Below are 23,068 nucleotides of genomic sequence, written 5' to 3'. Positions count from 1 at the left end.
AACACAAACATACACACAAAATTCAAGCTTTCGCAACAAACTGTTGCCTCATCAGGAAAGAGGGAAGGAGAGGGAAAGACGAAAGGATGTGGGTTTTAAGGGAGAGGGTAAGGAGTCATTCCAATCCCGGGAGCGGAAAGACTTACCTTAGGGGGAAAAAAGGACAGGTATACACTCGCACACACGCACATATCCATCCGCACATACAGACACAAGCAGACATATTTAAAGACCAAAAAAAAATATGTCTGCTTGTGTCTGTATGTGTGGATGGATATGCGCGTGTGTGCGAGTGTATACCTGTCCTTTTTTCCCCCTAAGGTAAGTCTTTCCGCTCCCGGGATTGGAATGACTCCTTACCCTCTCCTTTAAAACCCACTTCCTTTCGTCTTCCCCTCTCCTTCCCTCTTTCCTGATGAGGCAACAATTTGTTGCGAAAGCTTGAATTTTGTGTGTATGTTTGTGTTTGTGTGTCTATCGACCTGCCAGCGTTTTTGTTCGGTAAGTCACCTCATCTTTGTATTTTTATATATATATATATTCAAAAATAAAAATTCTTATGCTCAAAAATTAGGAGCTATCTAAATAAAAGAAAAGATATTTGGAAGGTCTGAAAAAGTTTTTTACATAGGCACTAAAAAGGGCAAAATAATAATATAATAATAATAGTGGAAAAAGCTATTGTTTGGGAAGATACGTGCCCACAGTGGATGTGTTTCACAAAACCATGAGAAAATGGACAGCATGTCACTATCGCACATAATGGAACCGAATGAGACTGCTGACAATGTTTAGGTTACAACCGATATATGTACTAATTCGCTAAGTGGGTAATGAAATTAGACATACATGATCAACCAATAACATAAATAACATGGAAGAAAGAACACAATTTTTAAGGGGGAGGGTGTGACAGCAACCAAATGGGCAGAGGTAACGAGGGAGAATCCTGACAGGAATGCAGCATGCACACCATCGGCTGAGAGTTCCATGCAAGTGAAGCAAGGAGGACTAAGGGAATGAACATCTTTCCACAACTTCCACATTCATTGTTCAAGGACATTGGTGTTGGAGGAAGGTTACAAATGTCATGGGTCATGAAGCGCACACACTGGAATCTAGCACATTCTGCTCAGCAGTGTGTTCAGTCACTGGGTGGTTTATTCTACTATTCGCCACAGTTTGGCAGCAGCCATTTAGATTGTTGTGTGCAGCAATTCCAGCAGTGCTAATATATGACATGTCACTGCAGATGCACTGCCCACTTCCAGCAGAGCTAATATATGACATGTCACTGAAGATGTACTGCCCACAGGTGGCCAGACTATACAGGAGTCATTTTTTTGGCATGGAAGTGATCCTGTCTATCAAAATGCAGGTACTGTTGATGAAGGGTGGGACTAATATGGCTAGAGGTGGGATGGAGCTACCATAGGGATGAAGGGGAATGTCTAGGAAGGTGGTTTGTCAGAATGAAGAGGACCAGGTGTAGCTAATGGTACAGACGACTGGAGGAATGAGGATTGGGTGTCTTGCCCCTGGATCCAGATCTTAACAATATCAATGACTAACCTGAGTCATACAAAGGGTATGGTGTTGTGGATTCCTACAGAGGTTCTCTCTAAATGGTTCATAAAAGAGTTAGCTTAGGAGGGTACCATGCAGGTGCCCATGGCCATGCTGCACATTGTTTGCAGATCTTTCCCTTTTAGGATTTTTAGAACAATTGGGGAAGGTAATTTTCAATAGTAGCAAGTCAATGGGCTTGAGCAGTAGTTGGAAAGAGGGACTAACCAATGCTGGCACTGATGTTACATTCTCACACTGTGAACCTGCAGCATCTCCCTTCCAGTAGTAATCTACCCATCCCCAACCATTCCTCCCACCACCTGCCTCCTTTCTCCCCCTAACTATTCCACCACACAAAACCCAACACCACTGTCAAGCTGGAAAACTGCAGTTCTGACAGTGTATTTAGCCAGCACCATGTAGTCCCATTGGAGTGGCAGCAAGCGTGAATGTACAGGGCTATTACAAATGATTGAAGCGATTTCATAAATTCATTGTAGCTCCATTCATTGACATATGGTCACGAGACACTACAGAGCGCTCGAGAGCGCAGTGAGACAAAATGACAACAGGAGCCGAGAAAGTGTATGTCTTGCTTGAAATGCACTCACATCAGTCAGTCATAACAGTGCAACGACACTTCAGGACGAAGTTCAACAAAGATCCACCAACTGCTCACTCCATTCGGCGATGGTATGCGCAGTTTAAAGCTTCTGGGTGCCTTTGTAAGGGGAAATTAACGGGTCGGCCTGCAGTGAGCGAAGAAACAGTTGAACGCGTGCGGGCAAGTTTCACGCGTAGCCCGCGGAAGTCGACGAATAAAGCAAGCATGGAGCTAAACGTACCACAGCCGACGGTTTGGAAAATCTTACGGAAAAGGCTAAAGCAGAAGCCTTACCATTTACAATTGCTACAAGCCCTGACACCCGATGACAAAGTCAAACGCTTTGAATTTTCGGCACGGTTGCAACAGCTCATGGAAGAGGATGCGTTCAGTGCGAAACTTGTTTTCAGTGATGAAGCAACATTTTTTCTTAATGGTGAAGTGAACAGACACAATGTGCGAATCTGGGCGGTAGAGAATCCTCACGTATTCGTGCACCAAATTCGCAATTCACCAAAAGTTAACGTGTTTTGTGCAATCTCACAGTTTGAAGTCTATGGCCCCTTTTTCTTCTGCGAAAAAAACGTTACAGGACACGTGTATCTGGACATGCTGGAAAATTGGCTCATGCCGCAACTGGAGACCGACAGCGCCGACTTCATCTTTCAACAGGATGGTGCTCCACCACACTTCCATCATGATGTTCAGCATTTCTTAAACAGGAGATTGGAAATACGATGGATCTGTCGTGGTGGAGATCATGATCAGCAATTCATGTCATGGCCTCCACGCTCTCCCGACTTAACCCCATGCGATTTCTTTCTGTGGGGTTATGTGAAAGATTCAGTGTTTAAACCTTCCCTACCAAGAAACGTGCCAGAACTGCAAGCTCACATCAACGATGCTTTCGAACTCATTGATGGGGACATGCTGCGCCGAGTGTGGGAGGAACTTCATTATCGGCTTGATGTCTGCCAAATCACTATAGGGGCACATATCGAACACTTGTGAAGCCTAAAAAAAACTGAGTTTTTGTATGTGTGTGCAAAGCATTGTGAAAATATCTCAAATAATAAAGTTATTGTACAGCTGTGAAATCGCTTCTATCATTTGTAATAACCCTGTATGTGTACTCTACATTGAAATAAGAGTCATCACAAAGCTAGCAATGTTCTCACTGTCTTGTTTATGCACCTGTCAAAGACTACAACTATTTGGTAAGTGCTTGCCTTTACTCCTAATATTTTTTTTCTATTAGACCAAGACTTCCCATTACAGAAATTCCTTATTGATCATACATAGCGAACTGTAAATTATAGGTTTCAGAGCATAGAGGGTAGATAGGTTCATCTAGTAACTACACCTTTATTACAAAATTCACTATAAAGGTGAGGAGGGAAACAACCACGCATTAAGGGACACAGAGAATCAAAAGTCAATGTTTACCATCATTAAAAAAACTGAGGTGGTTTAAAAAGCTTTTGACAGTTTTATGACTGGCACAGGTTTTAGGAATTTTTAAAAGTCACATGAAGTATAGACATTATTTTGTGGGAACTATGAAGTTCTTGTTATGTTTTACCGTACTTCTCTTGCAAATTTAACATCAAAATTACCCCAAATGTTTGTTACGAAAAAGTTGCTGAAACAGAATCCTACACAGAGGCAAACTCATCAACTTAATTCAATAGTAACTATTACTGTACCTAGAAGTTTTTAAAACTAACCTTTACTTACTATTCAATTACCCTGAAATGTGTATTTTCAATTGCATTTAAGAAAATTCACTGAATGACATCATCTAACTTGAGTTTTAAATATTGAACACTTATACAAAAAGGCACGCTGGAAGCCAGTTTAAACCAGTTTGGATGTAATTTACTGCAGACAAGTTAGTGCAAGTTACAAGTCATAAAATGTACGGTGTTTTATCTAAATTTTGTATCCAGGAGTTTGTTCAATGATTTGAGTGTTTAGATGACCAATTTGACAGTTAATTAAGTGATTCTTATACATCGTGTCAAACTTTAACTATACTCAATGCGAAAACACGATCAGGTTAAAAACAATGTTAACCACTGTGCACATGGTGTTTGTACATATTTGAATATTGGATCTGAAAGACAGTGATTTAAGAATCTTAATTTCTGACTTAATTATTTGTTTGTCACAGGAGAACTTCTGTGAATACTTATTGAAGTGTTAAGTTACTGCACTGTAACAATCACATTACGCAATCAATTGAGCAGTATGTTGCTATACGTTTATCTGTGCATAATTTAAATACATGAGAGTATCTGACCATAAAACGTACGAGATAGAACATCTGAGTGCAAGTTAAGTGTTTGAACTGTAATCTTGTTGTAGAATACACCACAGACATCTACTTTCAATGCCCACTTTTTCAGCCAGATTCCACTGAGGGCATATTTGTAGAGGTATCTGGTATGTTACAACTTACATTTTCAAACAGTGGTAGAATTATGCTTTTCCCCAATCAGAAACTGCAAAATGAGAAGCCTTCCATTTTATAGTTTTTGCAATTCTTATGTATGGTTTAAGGTCCTATACAAACTAAATAGAATTGCTGCCCCAGCACTTCTCTCACTAAGCAGAACTAGCTAACGCTAAGCTACTGTAATGGTTGTTGATATCACACAAGCATTTTTTACTTTATTGATACTGTAAAAGAAACACTTTCACGTGGTGTTCAACCTGTTAACCTGTCAATTAAAATATTGCCAATATTTCAATGCTGCCTTGTTTGATCATTGTGATTTTCATCTGACTAAATACGAAGTATCATAACGGACTTATCTGCATTAATACCAAGAACCCAACTTACCTAGGAATTTATCTGGGACGATGAAGGTTTCGTCAGGCTTTAGCAACGCTGGATATGTCACTCCAGCATTGTTCTTTGAGTCATGGTAAAGTTTATTGCGACCAAGGTCCCATCCCCATGACTGATCATTGCTACCAACCAGGCTCTAAAAATAAAATAAGTTATTAGTCGACACTCATTCCATTATGTTGTAGAAAAGAGTTTTTGAACTATCAGAAAATTAAAATTAATATGCAAAATTTGGACTACATAAACTTTATCTAGTTCACTTGATTTAACTTTATTTTCTCTATTCAATCATTCTTAGACAAAATAAACCAACGTTACGCAGTCTGCGAAGTTACTGCGAACAAAGATAAGGAGACAAACAGAGGTGGTTGTAGACATTTATAATTGAGATTTCTGGAGTTATGTCATGGGTTTAAAATCAGGAATACTAATTTAAAGAAAATTACATCACAAACAACAACAACAACGACAGCTGCCACAAGAACCAAAAGCGGCTTAGCTCAGATTAGAATTTGGATACTGAGAAAGTACTGACCTCACTGTGTATCTAGGGTAGCAGAGCACAGACATAGGAAATTATGACTGAGCTGTTGTGAGCACATGTGGTACTCTATTCTGAAGTTTTTGCTTGGAGTTCATATAAAGGTCTGTAATATTTAAATAAAGCAATGCTATGTGCTGCCTATAGCACAACTGATGGTTTATTTGATCAAATGAACACTGAGGAATGAAGAGCTTTGACATTACAAGCTTCTCTGCTTACCTGACTACCTACTATCCCTCATTTACTAGTTGAGTTGTGCTCCAACTTATTGTACACTACAAGTGTTGCAGGATGCGAAATCGACACGTAATTAAGCTGAAGAACATTTGGCTTCATTGTTTTGCATTTACTCATGAAGTACCAATTATTTTTTCTTCGATCTACATTTATTTCTGTGTTGCCTGATTGACAGACAAAGAAAAGTAATATAGAACAAGAAATGCAATAACCTTGAAATAAATTATTTATTTTAATTGATCCCAAATGAGGATCATGGCACATGCCACTTTTTAAATTTTCTTTTGTTTTGTGTGCCAGACAACAAAAACAAACAATATGGAGCCCCACATTGCACACAGAACACTGTTTCCTCACATATTTCTTGCAAATTGCACATTTTCTTCGTTTCCCCAAGTGTTGTGCATTCAATCACATGTCTATTTCCAGAAGTCCTGAATGCCAGTGAAACACACAAAAGGGATGATTTTGGGTAAGCTGGACACCTTACCCTTTTCAGATCAGAAGCAGCTGATGACTGAACAAGATATGCCCTTGCCACCATCCTACGGAATTGAAGAATTTGAATATTTTCAGCCGAGAGGCAGTAGATGACTTGTGTGCTGACCAACACATCTAATGCATTGGTGAACAATGGGAAGTACCATTTCTTACCTCGAATTCTCACACTATATTTCTGCACATTTCAGTCCAGTTTGTCCACTCCTCCCATATGATTGTTATATTCCGAAATCGTTCTTGACTATGGAACTTACACTTCTTTGTTCTCAGCTTTCCTCCAGCTCTTTACTTGTCTCACTGGTTACACCATCATGGTTTGACAAGAGCTTTACACAATTATACTTCCACATTACTGCCATTACCTCCATATTTTTGTCCAATCTACAGTCATATGCTCCTCTTCGTTTCTTCTTCATGCTGTTCTCAGATTCTATTTAACAGTTACTCATTTGGTTCATTCGGGCGGTTCCAGTTGCCCTTACTCTCATTTCCAAGAGCTCTTCATCAAACGGAAGCTTGTGAAAAAGTTATCAAAATATATTTTTGAAGTTCAGGAGTCTGCAGAAAAAAAAAAAAAAAAAAAAAAAAAAAAAAAAATCACATTCAACACAACTGATCCACGAAGTCCCAGAACTGAAACATCACTTGTAACCTTCGATTCTCCTTCATAGACTGCCGTATGGTAACAGAAACCGCTCTGAGAACAGCACATGGCCCACTGTTTGAATACAAATTTCACTGGTTTCGTGCAAATGAACCGTTTCAGGTAATGGTGTCCATAATATTGTACCATTTGCTCTTCAATGCTCAGGCTGTCGGGGAAAACTTTAAATTTTATTAAATTATTATTCAGTAAATCCATTAACAGACTAATAATAAGTTCATCCCTTTCATCGGGTGGAATTCTGTTCAGAGGTGTGTTAACATTGAAATGGAGGTGGCACTTTATTTCCAAAAATTTATTGCGACTCATACACTGTCTTACACACCTTATATGTAAGTCCTCATCTTCATTGCAGTATAGCTTTTCCTGTGGAAGAGCATGGTATCCAGAGAAATGGAGTATACCTATGAATTTTTTTATGCATCCACTGGATAACTCACAGCTGTGATTATTGTTCTGTGTAGCAGATCTGACTTTCACTGACAATCAAGTTCAATACCTATTCATCAAAAAATTCTTCGAAGCATTCAACAGCAGATATTCCTTTTAGTGCTGCTACCAAATTGGATTTTCGCTGTTCAATTTCTGCTTTATCAGGATAGGTTTTTGATTATATCGCATCTTCTGTTGCCAAATTAGAAGTGATAATAGTTTTCAGTTTCTTCTTTCATTAGCCTACATGTTACTAATTTTCCTTTTCTCCAGTATCATGAATTTCCAAATGGTTCAAATGGCTCTGAGCACTATGGGACTTAACATCTGAGGTCATCAGTCCCCTAGAACTTAGAACTACTTAAACCTAACTAACCTAAGGACATCACACACATCCATGCCCGAGGCAGGATTCGAATCTGCGACCGTAGCAGTCCCGCGGTTCCGGACTGCGTGCCTAGAACCACTAGACCACCGCGGCCGGCCATGAATTTCCAAGGAATCGAGCATGCCAGATAGCGACGAAAACATATTTGAAAATACTGTTCTATCTTCACAGTCAAACATCTCATCTGTGTTATCTGGAGGGAGCTCGATAAAGTCAATTGTCTCATTCACATCACCATCATCACCAAAAGAAGCCATGAAGTTTGGGTCATTTACAATTTCTTCAATTTCCCCTCATACAAAGTGCTTCATAGTGACTCATTGTGCCCGAGGAGCAAATAAAAGCAAAATAAAGTTTTACGTGGAAATTGCCATGAGGTCCAAATGGTGATCGAAGATCAGACATGTGTCATGCAGAAATGAAATAGTTTTGAAATAAATGATCGATCATCATCTCAAACCATTTCAAAACATGCCTGTACAAAGACATTTGAAGTTATTTACATAATAATATAACTTACGCTGTTTTGAAAATGTGCAACTTCATAATGCTGAAAAATTTAGCTTCTTCACAGAAATAAAAGTATACAATTCACTTGTTTAACAACAACTGATGGAACTTCACTGCAAGTGCTCAACAAATGTCTGGACAGTAGTGGGAAATGGTAGCATTCCCTGCCAGCATTATTAGAACTGCAAAACTTCCATTACAAATACAAATCCCCAAATGGGGATCATGGCACCAAGTGTTTGAAATGATGTGACTACTGGCATGTCAGCATCACCACCTCTCTGACCCAATGCAAGTTTTTGCATTCTGCTGTTTGTGTACTTGTCACCAAATCAACTTAATGTCTGGCCGTCAAATACAGAGGCTATGAAGTTTGAATGTGTGTATTATTTCTTTTCTGTGTAAGTAAAGCAAATTATTTACCAGTTTTATTTTTGTATCATATTTTCTTCTCATAGTCTAAAGGTAAGTGAGGCAGCTGTTCTTTCCTGCCACAGAATGCCCTAAAATATTGATTGTGATGTAATTATTGTGGCATTATTTCACGAAGATTTCTAGTGAAATTGTCACAAATTACTATTCTCCCCAATTCCATTCAGTACCTCCATTAGTTGTGTGTTCTACCCATCTAACCTCCAGCAGTCTTCTGTAGCACCACATTTCGAAAGTTTCTATTCTCTTCTTGTCTAAACTATTTATCATCCATGTTTCACTTTCATACATGGCTACACTCCATACAAATGCATTCAGAAATGACTTTCTGACACTTAACTCTATACTCTATGTTAACAAATTTCTCTTCTTCAGAAACACTTTCCTTGCCATTGTCAGTCTAGATTTTATATCCTCTACTTCGATCATCGTCAGTTTTTTTCTTCCCAAATAGCAAAACTCATCCACTACTTTAAAGTGTCTCACTTCCTAATGTAATTCCCACAGCATCATCTGATTTAATTTGACTACATTCCATTATCCTCGTTTTGCTTTTGTTGATGTTTATCCTACATCCAACTTTCAAGACACTGTCCATTCCATTCAGCTGCTCTTCCAAATCCTTTGTGGTCTCTGTCTATTATTTCTATAATTTGTTTCACAATTAAGTTGGAGAGGTCATAATAATCTTCAGTTTGAGTTACTGCTACTACATCAACTATATCCTGAGGTGGGAGAGATTTTCATTCAAATTTACCATTACTGTGGTGGTTAGTTTCAAGGTTTTTTTTTTTATTATTTAACAAGTCCTTTTGATACAGAAAGTAGGACAGTAATTAATTTTCATATGCTTCACAAGAGGACTGAAACCATTGACACTGAAGCTCCAGTCAGTATCCTGCAGTTTATATCCGAGTTTTGTTGTGTGTATATCATGCCATAGTCTCCATAGTCTCACTACCCTGGATTCAGCCTCATGTTTCTGAATATTTTCAACTCCAGGCAGTTTTAGGAGTAGGTCATCATGGTCAAATAGCAAGGGCTTATGATATTAGAGTCTGATGTTTAGAAGTATTTATGACATTATCTAGGCAATCATTTGTCTAGTAGATTTAGCACTCGGGCAGTAAAAGTTGTGCGACATTAGAGAATCTAGAAAGAATCTAGTGTTAGAATTTTTCACTAACACACATTAATATTACTAATTATTAGTATTGTGTGTGTCTCATTTAAGTTACAATAGATTTTTCCATGCACTCCAGGATCTCTGCAAAGTGATTACAATGTCTATATACTGTCCTTCAGTCAGGGAACTGGACAGCAGCAGCTTCCATGTTCCTTCTGCTGTTTAGTTTTTCATATCTATTGCTTTGGCTTTTGGTGACAACTGTTCTTTAACTAACACTGCTATACCACCATCAATCTTCTGTGATCTATACTAACCAGCAAGGGTTGTATAGCAGGTTGGAATGTGTAAGTTACATTCCTCTTCCTTAAGCCAGGGTTCATTCAGAGACAATATTCCATAATGGGTTGTTCTAAGAATATCTCGAACTCCAGGACTGTTTCTTAATGACTGCATGTTCAGAAGGAGTAGGGTCGTATTTTCATGGATACAGTCAGTCTTAACACTTAGCATGAAAAGAAGTCTTTTTAGTTTGGTCCTGGTCACGATCACTCTGAACGGACCAAACTTCAGCATGATCAGTAACTCCGTGTGTTGTATGGAATCTACCTCCTACTTATGTAAACAACTAACACATTTGTATCTTTCTCACAAATATTAAGAATGGCTTCATTTATGTTTTCTACTTGTGCAATGACATTTTAGCACATAGGTAGGTCATGCCAGTAACGCACTGAGAAAACTATGACATTAGCATCTGTTAGACAATACTGTGCTTCACCAAGAAAGCGCTTAAGTTTTTTAGTCTCATTTCTAGCCACATCACTTGTGCTGGCCAAAAACACAGTAACAGAATCAGAATCAGGACCCATAGTATCTACGCCAGAGTTTCTCACTGCTACCTCCTGAAAACAAGCACTTCATTTAATTGTACACATAACATCTTGCAGATGCTTGTCTCACATTACTTAAGCAATATTTCTTTCATGGCTATCTACATACACACATATGAACTCTGTTTGGTAGTGCAGGGATAAAGTTTAGAATGGTTGCTAACCAATGGGCACACTGTCATTTTCTTGTGCTTTATATAGTTTGGAAAAGTTCAAAACAATTATTCCGTAAGAGTTTGCATTTTGTTGTTCAAAGAAATGGTTTATTACCACCTTTCAAAAGACTTCTATAGCCCAACTGATCTGGTCTACTTGCACCTGAAATAGTAATAAGCCTAGAATTGTATGGGTTGGTGAGTTCCTTCCCCATCACTACTGTCAGGTTCACACCTAGCACTGTCTGTCCATTATTTCAGTTTATGCTCGCCAAGAACTGAATCTCTTTTCTTTCGTCAATTTTCCCATCGTCTTTTAATGAGAGATCAACCTAAACAGAAGACCATTTATCATCATTTTCTTACACTTTCTGTGGACATAGTAATAATTATGACTGATGATTACTGGCTGTCTGATTAGATACACTGTAATTTTAAGATATTTATTGTAAAATAAAATGGCTTACATTGCTATACTTTCCTCTCAGTGATGCATCTTTCGATCAACAGTGTTTCCATAAAGCAACGAGATTGGCTGCTGTGCAGCACTCCAGTCACCAGCAGCACACTCCCCCGTGGGAGATTTGTGGTAGGTAGTCTAAGTTATGGAACACACGAGGGGCAGCTGCATGTGAGCTCTGACTGAGGATCAAACAGAGTGCAAAAGCTGTTTTGGAATATCACGGCAGAAAATGTAAAAATGAAGCATTCGCTGGATCAGCACTACGTACCGGTAATTAAATGTTGCTTTCACCTGGACCAAACCACTTACAAGACACTTGCCTTGGTTAAGGAGGGTTTCACAGACGGGTCCACATTTTCTGGTCATTCAGTGAATTCAAGAATATACGCGAGACCATTTAAGACGTGCAGCAACCCAGATGTCCTTCAGCAAATGGTTTGGATGAAAACGTGGTAAAGTGGAAGCTATCTGGGACTGACAGTGGTTTTAGAGTATCAGTTATCAAAGACCTCAACATGTGCAAAGCAATGTATCGCACAATTATTTCGAAGCATGGAGAAGGTTTGTGCAAAATTAGTGCAAAAAGTGTTAAGCAACAATCAAAAAATTACTGTGAATTGACGTTTACTGCTAGATGTTGAAGGAGATACTTTTTTAACTTACTTTTTAGACATCATAATTACAGGTGATAAATAATTGACGTTCTAGTATGACGCCAAAACTAAAGCGGGAGGGAGAGGAGGGGGCGTTGGAGGGAGAGGAGGGGGCGTTGGAGGGAGAGGAGGGGGTGTTGGAGGGAGAGGAGGGGGCTTGGAAGGAGAGGAGGGGGCTTGGAAGGAGAGGAGGGGGCTTGGAAGGAGAGGAGGGGGCTTGGAAGGAGAGGAGGGGGCTGGAGGTAGGTAGGTTTGGCAGCATCAGTAACTCATTTCACCACCACCTGACATTTCATAGTGCCTGCTACTTCAGGCACCATGTCACTCGCACACTTCAGGGAATGCACTCGTTTACATGTATACTCTCACTCTACAACCGCATTTTCACGTTAATGCTCACTTCTGTAACATTACTGTATGTTGCACACTTTATTAAGTGTGGCATTTCAACGAGGATGTGCTTGGTAGGGCATTTAGATTTTGTATTTAATAGTTACCAAATTAACTGAAAATATCTGAGCCTTTTTGTAATTGCAAACCAATGATATTTTACTAGATAAACATACAGAATATTTCTTATTGACTAAAAATGTGCACATTAGTTCAACACTATGTTGAAATCAATCTTAATGAGGAAATATCAACGTTGCTAGCAAAATGAGACATCCTATAAATGAGACCTGTGGATTGTGTTACTCCCAGAGCATTAATACAGGAAAGTGTCCAATTATTTATACAACTCACAGCACTGATGGAATTGGCAGCTTCTCTTCAGGTAAGAATAATGCAATATAGAATTTGCCTACTCAGATACACAGAATTTCAGACATTTACATTCTTGTGATTTATCCCTGTATTTCATTAAGACATAGTGAAGTTGGAATTACATCTGAACTCCACATAATGTATGAAGATCGGAGTGACAACCTATATTGTCACAAAATGGGAGCCCTTAACTACAAATCACACCCTTTCAGTGGTAGTTAACTGGAATGGAGGGTAATAGCTACACAGTTGGTTAAGTTTGTCAATGTGACTGATGAGCCAAGTCTAATGAATCACAGAAGCAAAGTTATCAAGTGCAAACACTCCCAGAAAAATAATGCGTTGTTGAAGATTTTGTTTCAGATTTTCTGCATCCTTATCCACACCTTGTTTACTGAAACACTGTTTGTTACCTGGTAGCCAACAGAATGTAGAGGCGCATCTTGTGTTGCAACACCAACAACAGCGTGTGTTCCCCTCTGACGGGTAGACCAGTGTACCTCCCAGACGTGAAGGCCCTTTGTGAGTCCCACTTTACCTCTGATGCAGTCTGTACTCTGAGCTACAGGGTGCCTGTGGAATGTCAGCTTGTCATCATCCTGTAACAAATTGAAAGAAGACCACTGACTTAGCTCTCTGTACTTTTAACTGATTACCTAACACTTACTATTTTTATTAACACAGTAGCATTTATATTTCTTTATTGACACCTTTATAGCAGTTACCAATTGGAAACATTGAAACATGTTTTAGATTAAAATGAGTAGCATAATTTTAACCTTGACTGATGCTGTACTTTACTGTAAGAATTTCTTTTTACTATCACTGCAACGGAAATACAATCGCAGCTTTTTTCCATCAATGACTGCTGAAAGTCATGTCATTGTGGAATGACAATTCACTGCACTAAGAGGTCACTAAATATCCAATTCAAAGAACACTATCAGACTACAGTAAAAAAGAACTATATATGCAGTATCTGTAAACTCACTATAGTAAAATGACAAAATTCGGACAGCAATTTTATTAACCTGAAAGAAGAAGCCATGTCTGGGCCACAAACAAGAAACGATTACTAATAAAAGTTTATTCTTGCATAGTAATATGGAAGAGATTGTAGTGAGTGTGTGTGTGTGTGTGTGTGTGTGTGTGTGTGTGTGTGTGTGTGTGTGTGTGTGTGTGTGTAACTTATGAAGAATACTCACCTTTACAAAGATATTGAGGGATCGGTCCTCAGAGTTCCACGCATGTTTTATCTGGCACTCACGGCTGGCGGGTGGCATATCAAGCAAGATGTCAAGGCGTGCAGGTCGTGCAAAGTCCTGCGCCAGCTCCCGTGGGATTACGGGCTTGTATGGTTGTGGGCTCTCGCGGTTCACAGTCTTTACTCCACCTGAGGCCACGGCTGAGGCACAAAACTTACTTAAAGCGAAGTCACGGTTATATATATTTAATGTTAACATTTTACATAATATTAAAATGTGAACAACAGCTACTGCTGCTATGCTCTCCAAAAATTTAAACTAAAACTAAAGTTGTGAATTCAGTTTCATGGCAACATCTTTCACACTTTGTGGGTCTAACTGTGGAGTTCTACATGGAGTTAAAAATACTTTCCATCTTTTTATATTAAATTTCACACTTAACTGCACAAGTTTTCTAATGGTAGTATGCAATGGGCCTTCTATTGACTAAGTGCAAAAAATTTCTCTGTGCTCCACTGATGTGCCCCAAATAGGTAGACTGTGGTTGAAGTGCTACTTTCAAGGCATGTACTACTTCGTTTCATTAAAAAAATTTACAAAAGCCTTGTTACTTATACAAAAATGAATTCTGATTTAGCCCAATATACAGCAGGTGAACAATGCTAATTGCTTCAATGTACGTAACAAAAATAAAAAAATTAATCGTATTGGGAAGTATCTTCAATTTGAGCATGTTTATTTGCTGAAATGATTCTCATGTCATTTGTGAAACACTAAATGTGCTTACATTACATGGGATTTTCTTTATGATAGACAGAAACATTACGAGACCAAAGCAGGAGAAACAAACTTACATAATTTTTTTCATACTGGCAAAAGCAAAGGAGTAAAACTTCCAAGCAAATCCTTTGTTGTGTGTGTGTTTCGTGTGGAAATGCATGAATAATATTTATTAGTAATTTAGACAAGTTCTAAATTAGGCTGGAATAATTCTGTCTTAGGAAGTAACCACATACTGAACAGTACCACTGATGGGGGCAATAGTTTCCACTAGGATGCCCAAAATGAAATGGTGTTAGAACACCAAAGACAAATTTATGTAAATGGACATACAGGAGTGTATCATTCCACACCAATTATAGGACTCAAGTCCACCTGATCATTTCCAAATTAAAAATTTTGGCGAAGTGTTACCTAAAGAATTGAACAATGCTGTGCAAATTCAGTTCCAGATGAAGTTAACGATTTTAAAAGGCATTTTGGAAAATTGCAAAATGTCATGAAAGTTATGCAACAGTTTTGCCCAAATTTAATATGGTTTAAAAATTTTAATTAGTAATAATGTAGGGAAGAGATTGAGTGGATGCACAAGTTTGTGTACTCTTCGCATGGTTGAAACAGCAAAACTGTCTCACTCACCATGTTCATGCCATGGTATTGTATTGGTAAATATTATCACCTATTTTCTAGGAAAGATTGTTTTGGATTTCATTTTAATTTAAAAAATAACACTGCTGTCAAAAATTTCCAAACCACTATTTTTAAAGAGGTATTTTGTAAAAGACTCGTGTAACTAGTTGCATAGAGTTACATTCATTAGTTGGACTATGAAACAGCTTCTGCAAACTGCTTGTGCTAACATATTTAATTTTTCATATATAAAGAGACATAAGCTGAAATTTACTACACTAGAAATCCAGGGTGGAAACAACTGAAAAAGGGAAACAGGCTACCACTAACCTATAGATAATTAATACCTGAAGTACAGATGTATAGACAACATTTATGTTCTTTAACCTTCTGGTGGGTGCACCATGGTATATTCACTGCCCCAAATTTTAGTTTTCTGTGTGGTTAGTTTATTTATTTGAGGGGGAGGGAACCAAACAGCAAGGTCATCAGTTCCATCAGATTAGGGAAGGATAGGGAAGAAAGTCAGCCATGCCTTTTCAAAGAAACTATCCCAGTATTTGCCTGAAGAGATTTAGGGAAATCACAGAAAACTTAAATCATGATGGCCAGACAAGAATTAGAACTGTCATCCAGCCAAATGCGAGTTCAGTGTACTAACTGCTGCACCACCTTACTTGCTTTTTCTGACTGTATTGGCTGTTGTTACAACACCACTGTTAACTTCATTTCAACCACAGTGCTCCACTTGCTATCACACTCCTTATCATGTAACTATTTTTCAACTTTAAACACAATGGAAAATGCTGCTGAAACCAGACCGCAAGAAGCTGCACATGATGAGAGAAGCAACCACCAGGTGGTGGGGGTATGGACAAGGGTGGGACAGGAAGGGGAAATGACAACCGAGTAGATGTGGGGGGACAGCAAAGTGCTGCTTGTAGGAGCATACAGGGATGAGGAAGAGGGGGATAGGGCAGCTCAGTACAGTTGTGTGATTAAATGGGGGGGGGGGGGGGGGGGGAGGGGGGGATGTGAGGGCTGTTAGTGCTGGTATGGGGACAGGAAAGGGGCTACATGGGTAAGGACAATGCATAACAATGGTTGAGGCTAGGTGGGTTCTGAGAACGTAGGATATATTGCAGGGAGAGTTCCCACCTGCGCAACTCAGAACAGCTGGTGTTGGTGGGAAGGATCCAGATGGCACAGGCTGTGAAGTGGTCATCAAAATAATGAATGTCGTGTTGGGCAGCATGTTCAGCAACAGGGTGTCCAGCTGTTTCTTGGCCAGAGTTTGTTAGTGGCCATTTATGCAGACAGCTTCCTGGTTATGCCTACATAGAATGCAGCACAGTGGTTGCACCTTAGCTTTTAGATCATGTCTGGTTTCACAGGTAGCCCTGCCTTTGATGGGATAGGTGACGCTTGTGGTCGGACTGGAGAAGGTGATGGTAAAAGGATGTATGGGACAAGAGTTGCATCTAGGTCTATTACAGGGAAACGAGCCAGGAGGCAAGGGGTTGGGAGCAGGGGTAGTGTAAGGGATGGATGAGGATACTGTGTAGTTTCGATAGGTGGCAGAATACCACTGTGGGAAGGGGTGGGGAGGTAGTGAGTAGGACATTCCTCATTACAGGGCATGATGAGAGGGACTCAAAAACCTGATGTGGTTCAGCTCCTCCAGTCCTGGGTGGTAACGAGTCACGAGAGGAATGCTCCTCTGTGGCTGGATGGCAGGACTTCGGGAGGTGGAGGATGACTGGCGAAGTAATGCATGAGAGATCTATTTTTGTACAAGGTTGGGGAAGTAATTACAGTCTGAAGGCCTTGGCGAGATCCCCCATATATTGCGAGAGGGACCACTCATCACTATACATGCGACGGCCATAAATGGCTAGGCTGTATGGAAAGGACTTCTTGATACGAAATGACTGGCAGCTGTCTAAGTATATGTATTGCTGGTTGTTGGTAGGTTTGATAGAGACTGAGGTTTTGACACAGGCATCTTTAAGGTGGATGTCAACATCAAGGAAGGTGGCTTGCTGGGTTGAGTACAACCAGATGAAGTGAATTGGGAAGTAGCCATTTAGGCTCTGGAGGAATGTGGATAACGTGTCCTCAGCCTCGATCCCGATCACGAAGATACAGTCAACGAATCTGAACCAGGTGAGGGGTTTGGGTTTCAGTGTGTTTAAGGAGGATTCCTCTAGATGGCCCACGACTTGGTTGGCGTAGGATGGTGCTATGCGGCTGTCCAAGCTATACCCCAGATTTGTTAATGGTAATGGCTTTAAAGGAGAAGTATTCGTGCATGACAATAGAGTATATCACAGCAACTAGGAAGGCAGTTTTAGGTTTGGAATCCATAGGGTTTTTGGGAAAAGTAGTGTTCAATAGCACCTTGGCTACAGGCACAAGTTAGTTCAACTTTATATGCTTACAATGTGTTGCACATGTTTTCAATATTTATTCTTATTTACAGTCATGGTTCCATGACTATATTTTCAGGGAACTTGACACTGGAATGCATCCTGAAGAGATCCTACAAATAGTATTGAAAATTTTGGAAGACGAGTTGGCTTGTGATGAATCTGACACTGAATCTGATATGGAAATTATTGAAGCTGACAACCACAATAATGATCCTGAACAGTCGCAGGTGGGAGGTGACAGTGGATTTGCAGAGTACATTAGAAACCAGCCTACAAAGTACGGTACAAAATGCGTGTCCCTAGTGACATGAAGACATTTATATTTAGAAGTGCACATTGGCTGGATCATACCCAAAACCAAATAAACCTGAAGGTGTCAAAAGACCTAACTCCCACTGAGGACATGAATAGGAACATTACAACTTAACTATTTTATCAGCTGTAGCCCAGATTAGAATTTTCTTGATACAAAGTTAACCAAGATCAGAATTTCGGGGACAAAAGGAAAAGAAAGAAAGCAATCCCAGTTGAATTCCAGGCTAGTAATAAGAGGCAAGTCAAAACAACACAATCATTTCCAGTGCAATTTCTCCTCCCCCCTCCTCCCCCCAACTGTCATGGGTCAATAGGAAACTTCTACAAGAGAAGCTGTCAGATTTATAAATGCTCTTCTTCTGGAATAAAGATTGGAACTTCCAACTGACATACAAATAATTCTACGAAGATTCACAGAAGAGGACAGGCTCACGAGATGAACCTCAACCTGGAATATGTCGTTCATGTGGATGACACAATGTCATGAAATGTGCAAAAGTTGCAGAAACAATGTCTGCAAAAGCATCGTCGTCAAAAATATGGGTCACCCCTGTATGACTCTTTACAAGTAAATGGAAATTTGTTCCGACTGAAGATTTTCACTGATGTGTAGTATTTTAACAATGTAAGTACTACTTTACTTATTCTTACCTCAAATATAGAACTATACCATGACAAGCCATTTTATTTCAGTCTTTACCATCTGGTTTCTCTAAAAAATGACAAATTATGAAATCAGAGAGCGCAGCCACTGGAGAGTTAAGTACATTAGCAGGTTGAGTACATTTGCAAACTCTTCTACAAGAGTGATAGAAGTTCTTTTTTAATTGTAACCAAGAAATCAGCCATCTAAGTCCAAGAGTACACTGAAAAATTTATTGAAAACTTTGCTTCACAATTTAGTTGCCAACAAATTGCGTAACATGCCCTTGGACTCTGGCAACACGTATACAGAAATTGTGATATGGATAGATTAACAATTTAACAAGCAGTGGCAAGAGAAAACCGAGTATGTGAAACATGTGAGCTTTCAGGGCCAATGGTGGTGGCTGCTCCTCATCACTTTTTTTCTTTCTGCTGCAGTTTCCACCAGCACCCCCACCCATTCTTGTACTTTCAGAAGGATGTTGTTCTTAGGGGTTGGAAATGGTGTGCTATAGTAATTTTTATACCATACAGCCACTTTTGACTACTCTAACATTCTATCATTTCCATGGAATCAAGTGTCCTGGCACTAACCAGAAATGGGCTGCTTTTCCAGATCTGTAACCTAAAGGATTATCTTGTATGAAAGTGACACAGGTAATCAAAGCAAATGGTAAATATATGGATGTATTTTCTCTCTCCAATAAATTTATTTACACAGCAATACCATGGTGAAGTTTACAATAGAATAAAAAACTGAACATGAATGCGATCAACTATCAATACAGTCTTCAAATCATGTAAGACCAGATGTAACGTCACTGACAAATGTGTTGCCGTTACAAGTAAACAAAATCTAAATGGAATTCTTCCTTATCCTAGAGAAGATGTTTAATATTTTGATACTTTAAATTGTATAGTGCCCGAAATGCTTTCATCCCTCTCTAATTTCTCCGACATTGTCTGAAAAATGTGCTTCACGAAGTATATATGCAGACTGAAGTGGCAAACGAGAATTTGTACCAAAGCCAGGATTCGAACTCAATGAAAGCATTTACAACTATGTTTTCACACATTATCTCTGTTTCATTTGATGCTGAGCTGCTATTTCAATAAAGCTACTGAGCCTCTGCAATTATGTTAGAGTTTAGGGTGAAGACCAAGTGGGCTTAGGCATGAATGAGAATTTGGATTGAGGACGAAGGCACAGTAAGGTTGTCAGTGCAGTTATGCAAAGCCACTGTGCCAGGGCGGCATGGGAATTAGCGTATCTGCCTAATGGACAGGAGACCCAGGTTCGAATCCCAACCTCTGTACAAATTTTCATTCGTCATTCAGTGTACTTATATAAACTACACACATATGAGACTTGAAATGGTCTCTGGAGCTACATGGTTTCATTTGAATGTGTCAATTACACCACAGGTATAATCACAGAGTTTCTTCACAATGCCATACGCAGTACATTTAAATTTCTCAATTAAGCTAAGCTTCTGGACCATTCAGTTCTACTTAACAGTTTGCTGTGGCAACAATGCTAGTTTAACAAGACGATTAGATCAGGCTCTGTGCTCAAGCATCTGAAAAGATGATGATCTATTTTTATTGAAGTTCATCTTACAAGGGACACGGAATGAGGCAGAGTTACATCAGGTGACGTGGAGTGAAATAAATTAGCAATTTAAACGGTAAAAGTTTAAGCTTTTGTATCTGCGGCTGCAAAATAGTTGATAACCAAAGCGGAGATGATATAACATGCAGACCAGCAATACAAGAAAACTTTTTTTGTTAAAGAGGAATTACCTAACATGTAATATAAATTTAATTATTAGGAAGTATTTTTGGACCAAAGTGACTTTTTGCAAAAAGAAAAAGAAATCACCTAACAGCCGTATGTTTTCAGAAGTTAGTACTTCATTTAGAAGACCAGTTTTGGCATCTTATTAATGCTATCTTGATGTGTCTATGTATTCCATATCTAGAGTATTAGATATGCGAGTGCATGTATAACTGGAGCCATCAATACCTGGACCCTGTGAATTTTTTGTGAAGTGTGTACTTCAAAGTCTTGACAACAATAGTTAAGTCTTCAAAATGAACCACAAAAAAAATTCACAGGATCCAGATCGACGGCTCCAGTTACGCATACATCAATGTATCCAATTCCCTTTACATGTAGTGCATAAGGCAGGAAGATGGCATTAATAAGATGCCAAGACTGCTCTCCTAAATAAAATTACTTCTGAAATCTTACAGCTGTTTGGCAATTTTCCTTCTGTATATATCAGACCGGCCACTGTCCCATATCCAAGATAGTTTGACAGAGAAATTACACTCTGATGAGGGACAAGGAACTTCCTGGCAGATTATACTGTGTGCCAGACCGAGACTAAATCTGAACCTTTGCCTTTCGCGGGCAACTGCTCTACCACCTGAGCTACCCAAGCATGACTCACACCCCGTCCTCACAGCTTTACTCCTGCCAGTACCTCGTCTCTTACCTTCCAAACTTTACAGAAGCTCTCCTGCGAAGTTTGGAAGGTAGGAGACGAGGTACTGGCAGAAGTAAACCTGTGAGGACAGGGCACGAGTCATGCTCAGGTAGCTCAGTTGCTAGAGCACTTGCCCGCGAAAAGCAAAGGTCCCAAGTTCCAAGTCTCGGTCCGGCACAGAGTTTTAAAGTTTCGTACCAGCGCACACTCCGCTGCAGAGTGAAAATCTCATTCTGAATGAGGGACAGTTAGACAAGAAGAGAATAGACGCTTACGAAATATGGTGCTGCTGCTGCTGAAGAATAGGTGGGTAAATAGTTGAACTAATGACATACTGTATCATAGTCTGAAGAAAATAAATTTGTAATAATTTGACAAAAGAATCAGTTGACGTATGGGGACCAGGGGGGACAAGAGGGGGTGTCAACTCACGCTGCATTGTTGCCAAATTTATTCAAGATGGCGGTGATGACATCCAAGATGGTGGCATGTAGACTTGGCAACAGCGCATGACGTCATCCAATATGGCGGATTTTGGCGGGAAAAATAGGCCAATTGTGCTACGTCCTGAAGAATGGGGACGGGAGGGAATAAGACCTGTAGCGGCAGTAAGGAGGTTCGAAGGCTTGTAGGTTACAGTAATTATGCAAATAATATGATGCTCGCAGAGGATACGCTAGTGTGGAGAGCTGCATCAAACCAAGGTTCGAACTGTCAGCACCGTAACTGTGGTACCTGAGATCTTCTGGCCCATGTTCATGCCCCTGCGCGCGTGTGCGCGCCGGCTCTGCAGCAGCGAGGCGGTCTTGCTGGGCAGCACGGCCGCCTTGTAGCTGTAGCGGCGCAGCTCCCGCACGTCCAGCCCGTGCGACGCCCGCGCGCTCTGGCTGCTCACTGCTCTGCTCTTGTACCTCCTGCAACAACACACACACACACACACACACACCAGTTAATGCGATTGCTTACAAAGCACGCCTACGTTATCGTATGGCTACCCCTGTTCACGCCCACAATCCCACCTGCAGATTGTCTTCCGACTGCTTCCAGGGGCGGAACAAAGTTCATTTTCAATTTGTCGCGTTAATTATTGACGGAATTTAAAATACTCTATCCTTACGTTAGGGGACCTGGTCGTGAGTGACTTTCCCGTGGTTGACAATATTGACGTTGTTACACTTTTCTCTAAAACTATTTGCTCAAATCGAACCAAATTTGAAACCTTTCCTTCAAAGGCTATACATTTTGTAGCAGTAGCAATGTTATCACGGTAGGAATTCCAAAAAACGAATGGGACGTAAGAAACTGGAATTTAAAAAAGTATTATCTAAATATCTGTCGAACCTTTTAATCGATTGCCATAATTCTCCTATATTTTAATGAAAGGGTGAATTTAACTCTGTACGAAGTGTCATTGACATTGACCCTAAATGTATTAGCGTCAGAGAAAATTTTACATAAAGCTAAACATTTCATACTTTCAGTAAGATTCACTTAAACTTCTTGAAATCTTTTCTACATTACGTCTATACCCTGGAAACCACCGTGAAGTGCACAGCAGACGGTAAGTCCCATTGTACCAGATATTTGGGTTCCTTCCCGTTCCATTCAAATATGGAACGCGAGAATTATTGATTGAATGGCTCTCCGCGCGCTGTAATTAATCTTACCCTTATATGATCCCTATGTGAGCGATACGTTTGGGAGTAATTATCTTGACGAGTATACCAGTTCATTCCTTCAGCATCTTTGTCACTCTCCCATCGATTAAGCAAACCTGTG

General features: G+C 39.7%; 1 protein-coding gene across 3 annotated transcripts in view; it reads right to left on the bottom strand.

The window, feature by feature from the left end:
• Positions 1-23,068, bottom strand: part of LOC124774917 (protein gustavus) — a 336,294-nt gene that overhangs the window by 6,428 nt on the left and 306,798 nt on the right. For all 3 annotated transcript variants that reach the window (XM_047249594.1, XM_047249593.1, XM_047249592.1), the window contains 4 exons: positions 22,025-22,203; positions 13,996-14,195; positions 13,204-13,389; positions 5,019-5,163 (listed from right to left, as the gene is read on the bottom strand). In XM_047249594.1, the coding sequence (XP_047105550.1) occupies positions 5,019-5,163; positions 13,204-13,389; positions 13,996-14,195; positions 22,025-22,203 (710 nt within the window). The remainder of the gene's footprint in view (positions 1-5,018; positions 5,164-13,203; positions 13,390-13,995; positions 14,196-22,024; positions 22,204-23,068) is intronic.

The sequence above is a fragment of the Schistocerca piceifrons genome, chromosome 2 (genome assembly GCF_021461385.2).
Source record: "Schistocerca piceifrons isolate TAMUIC-IGC-003096 chromosome 2, iqSchPice1.1, whole genome shotgun sequence".
In the NCBI taxonomy this organism is placed as follows: domain Eukaryota; kingdom Metazoa; phylum Arthropoda; class Insecta; order Orthoptera; family Acrididae; genus Schistocerca; species Schistocerca piceifrons.
This window is presented reverse-complemented; position numbering and strand designations above follow the sequence as displayed.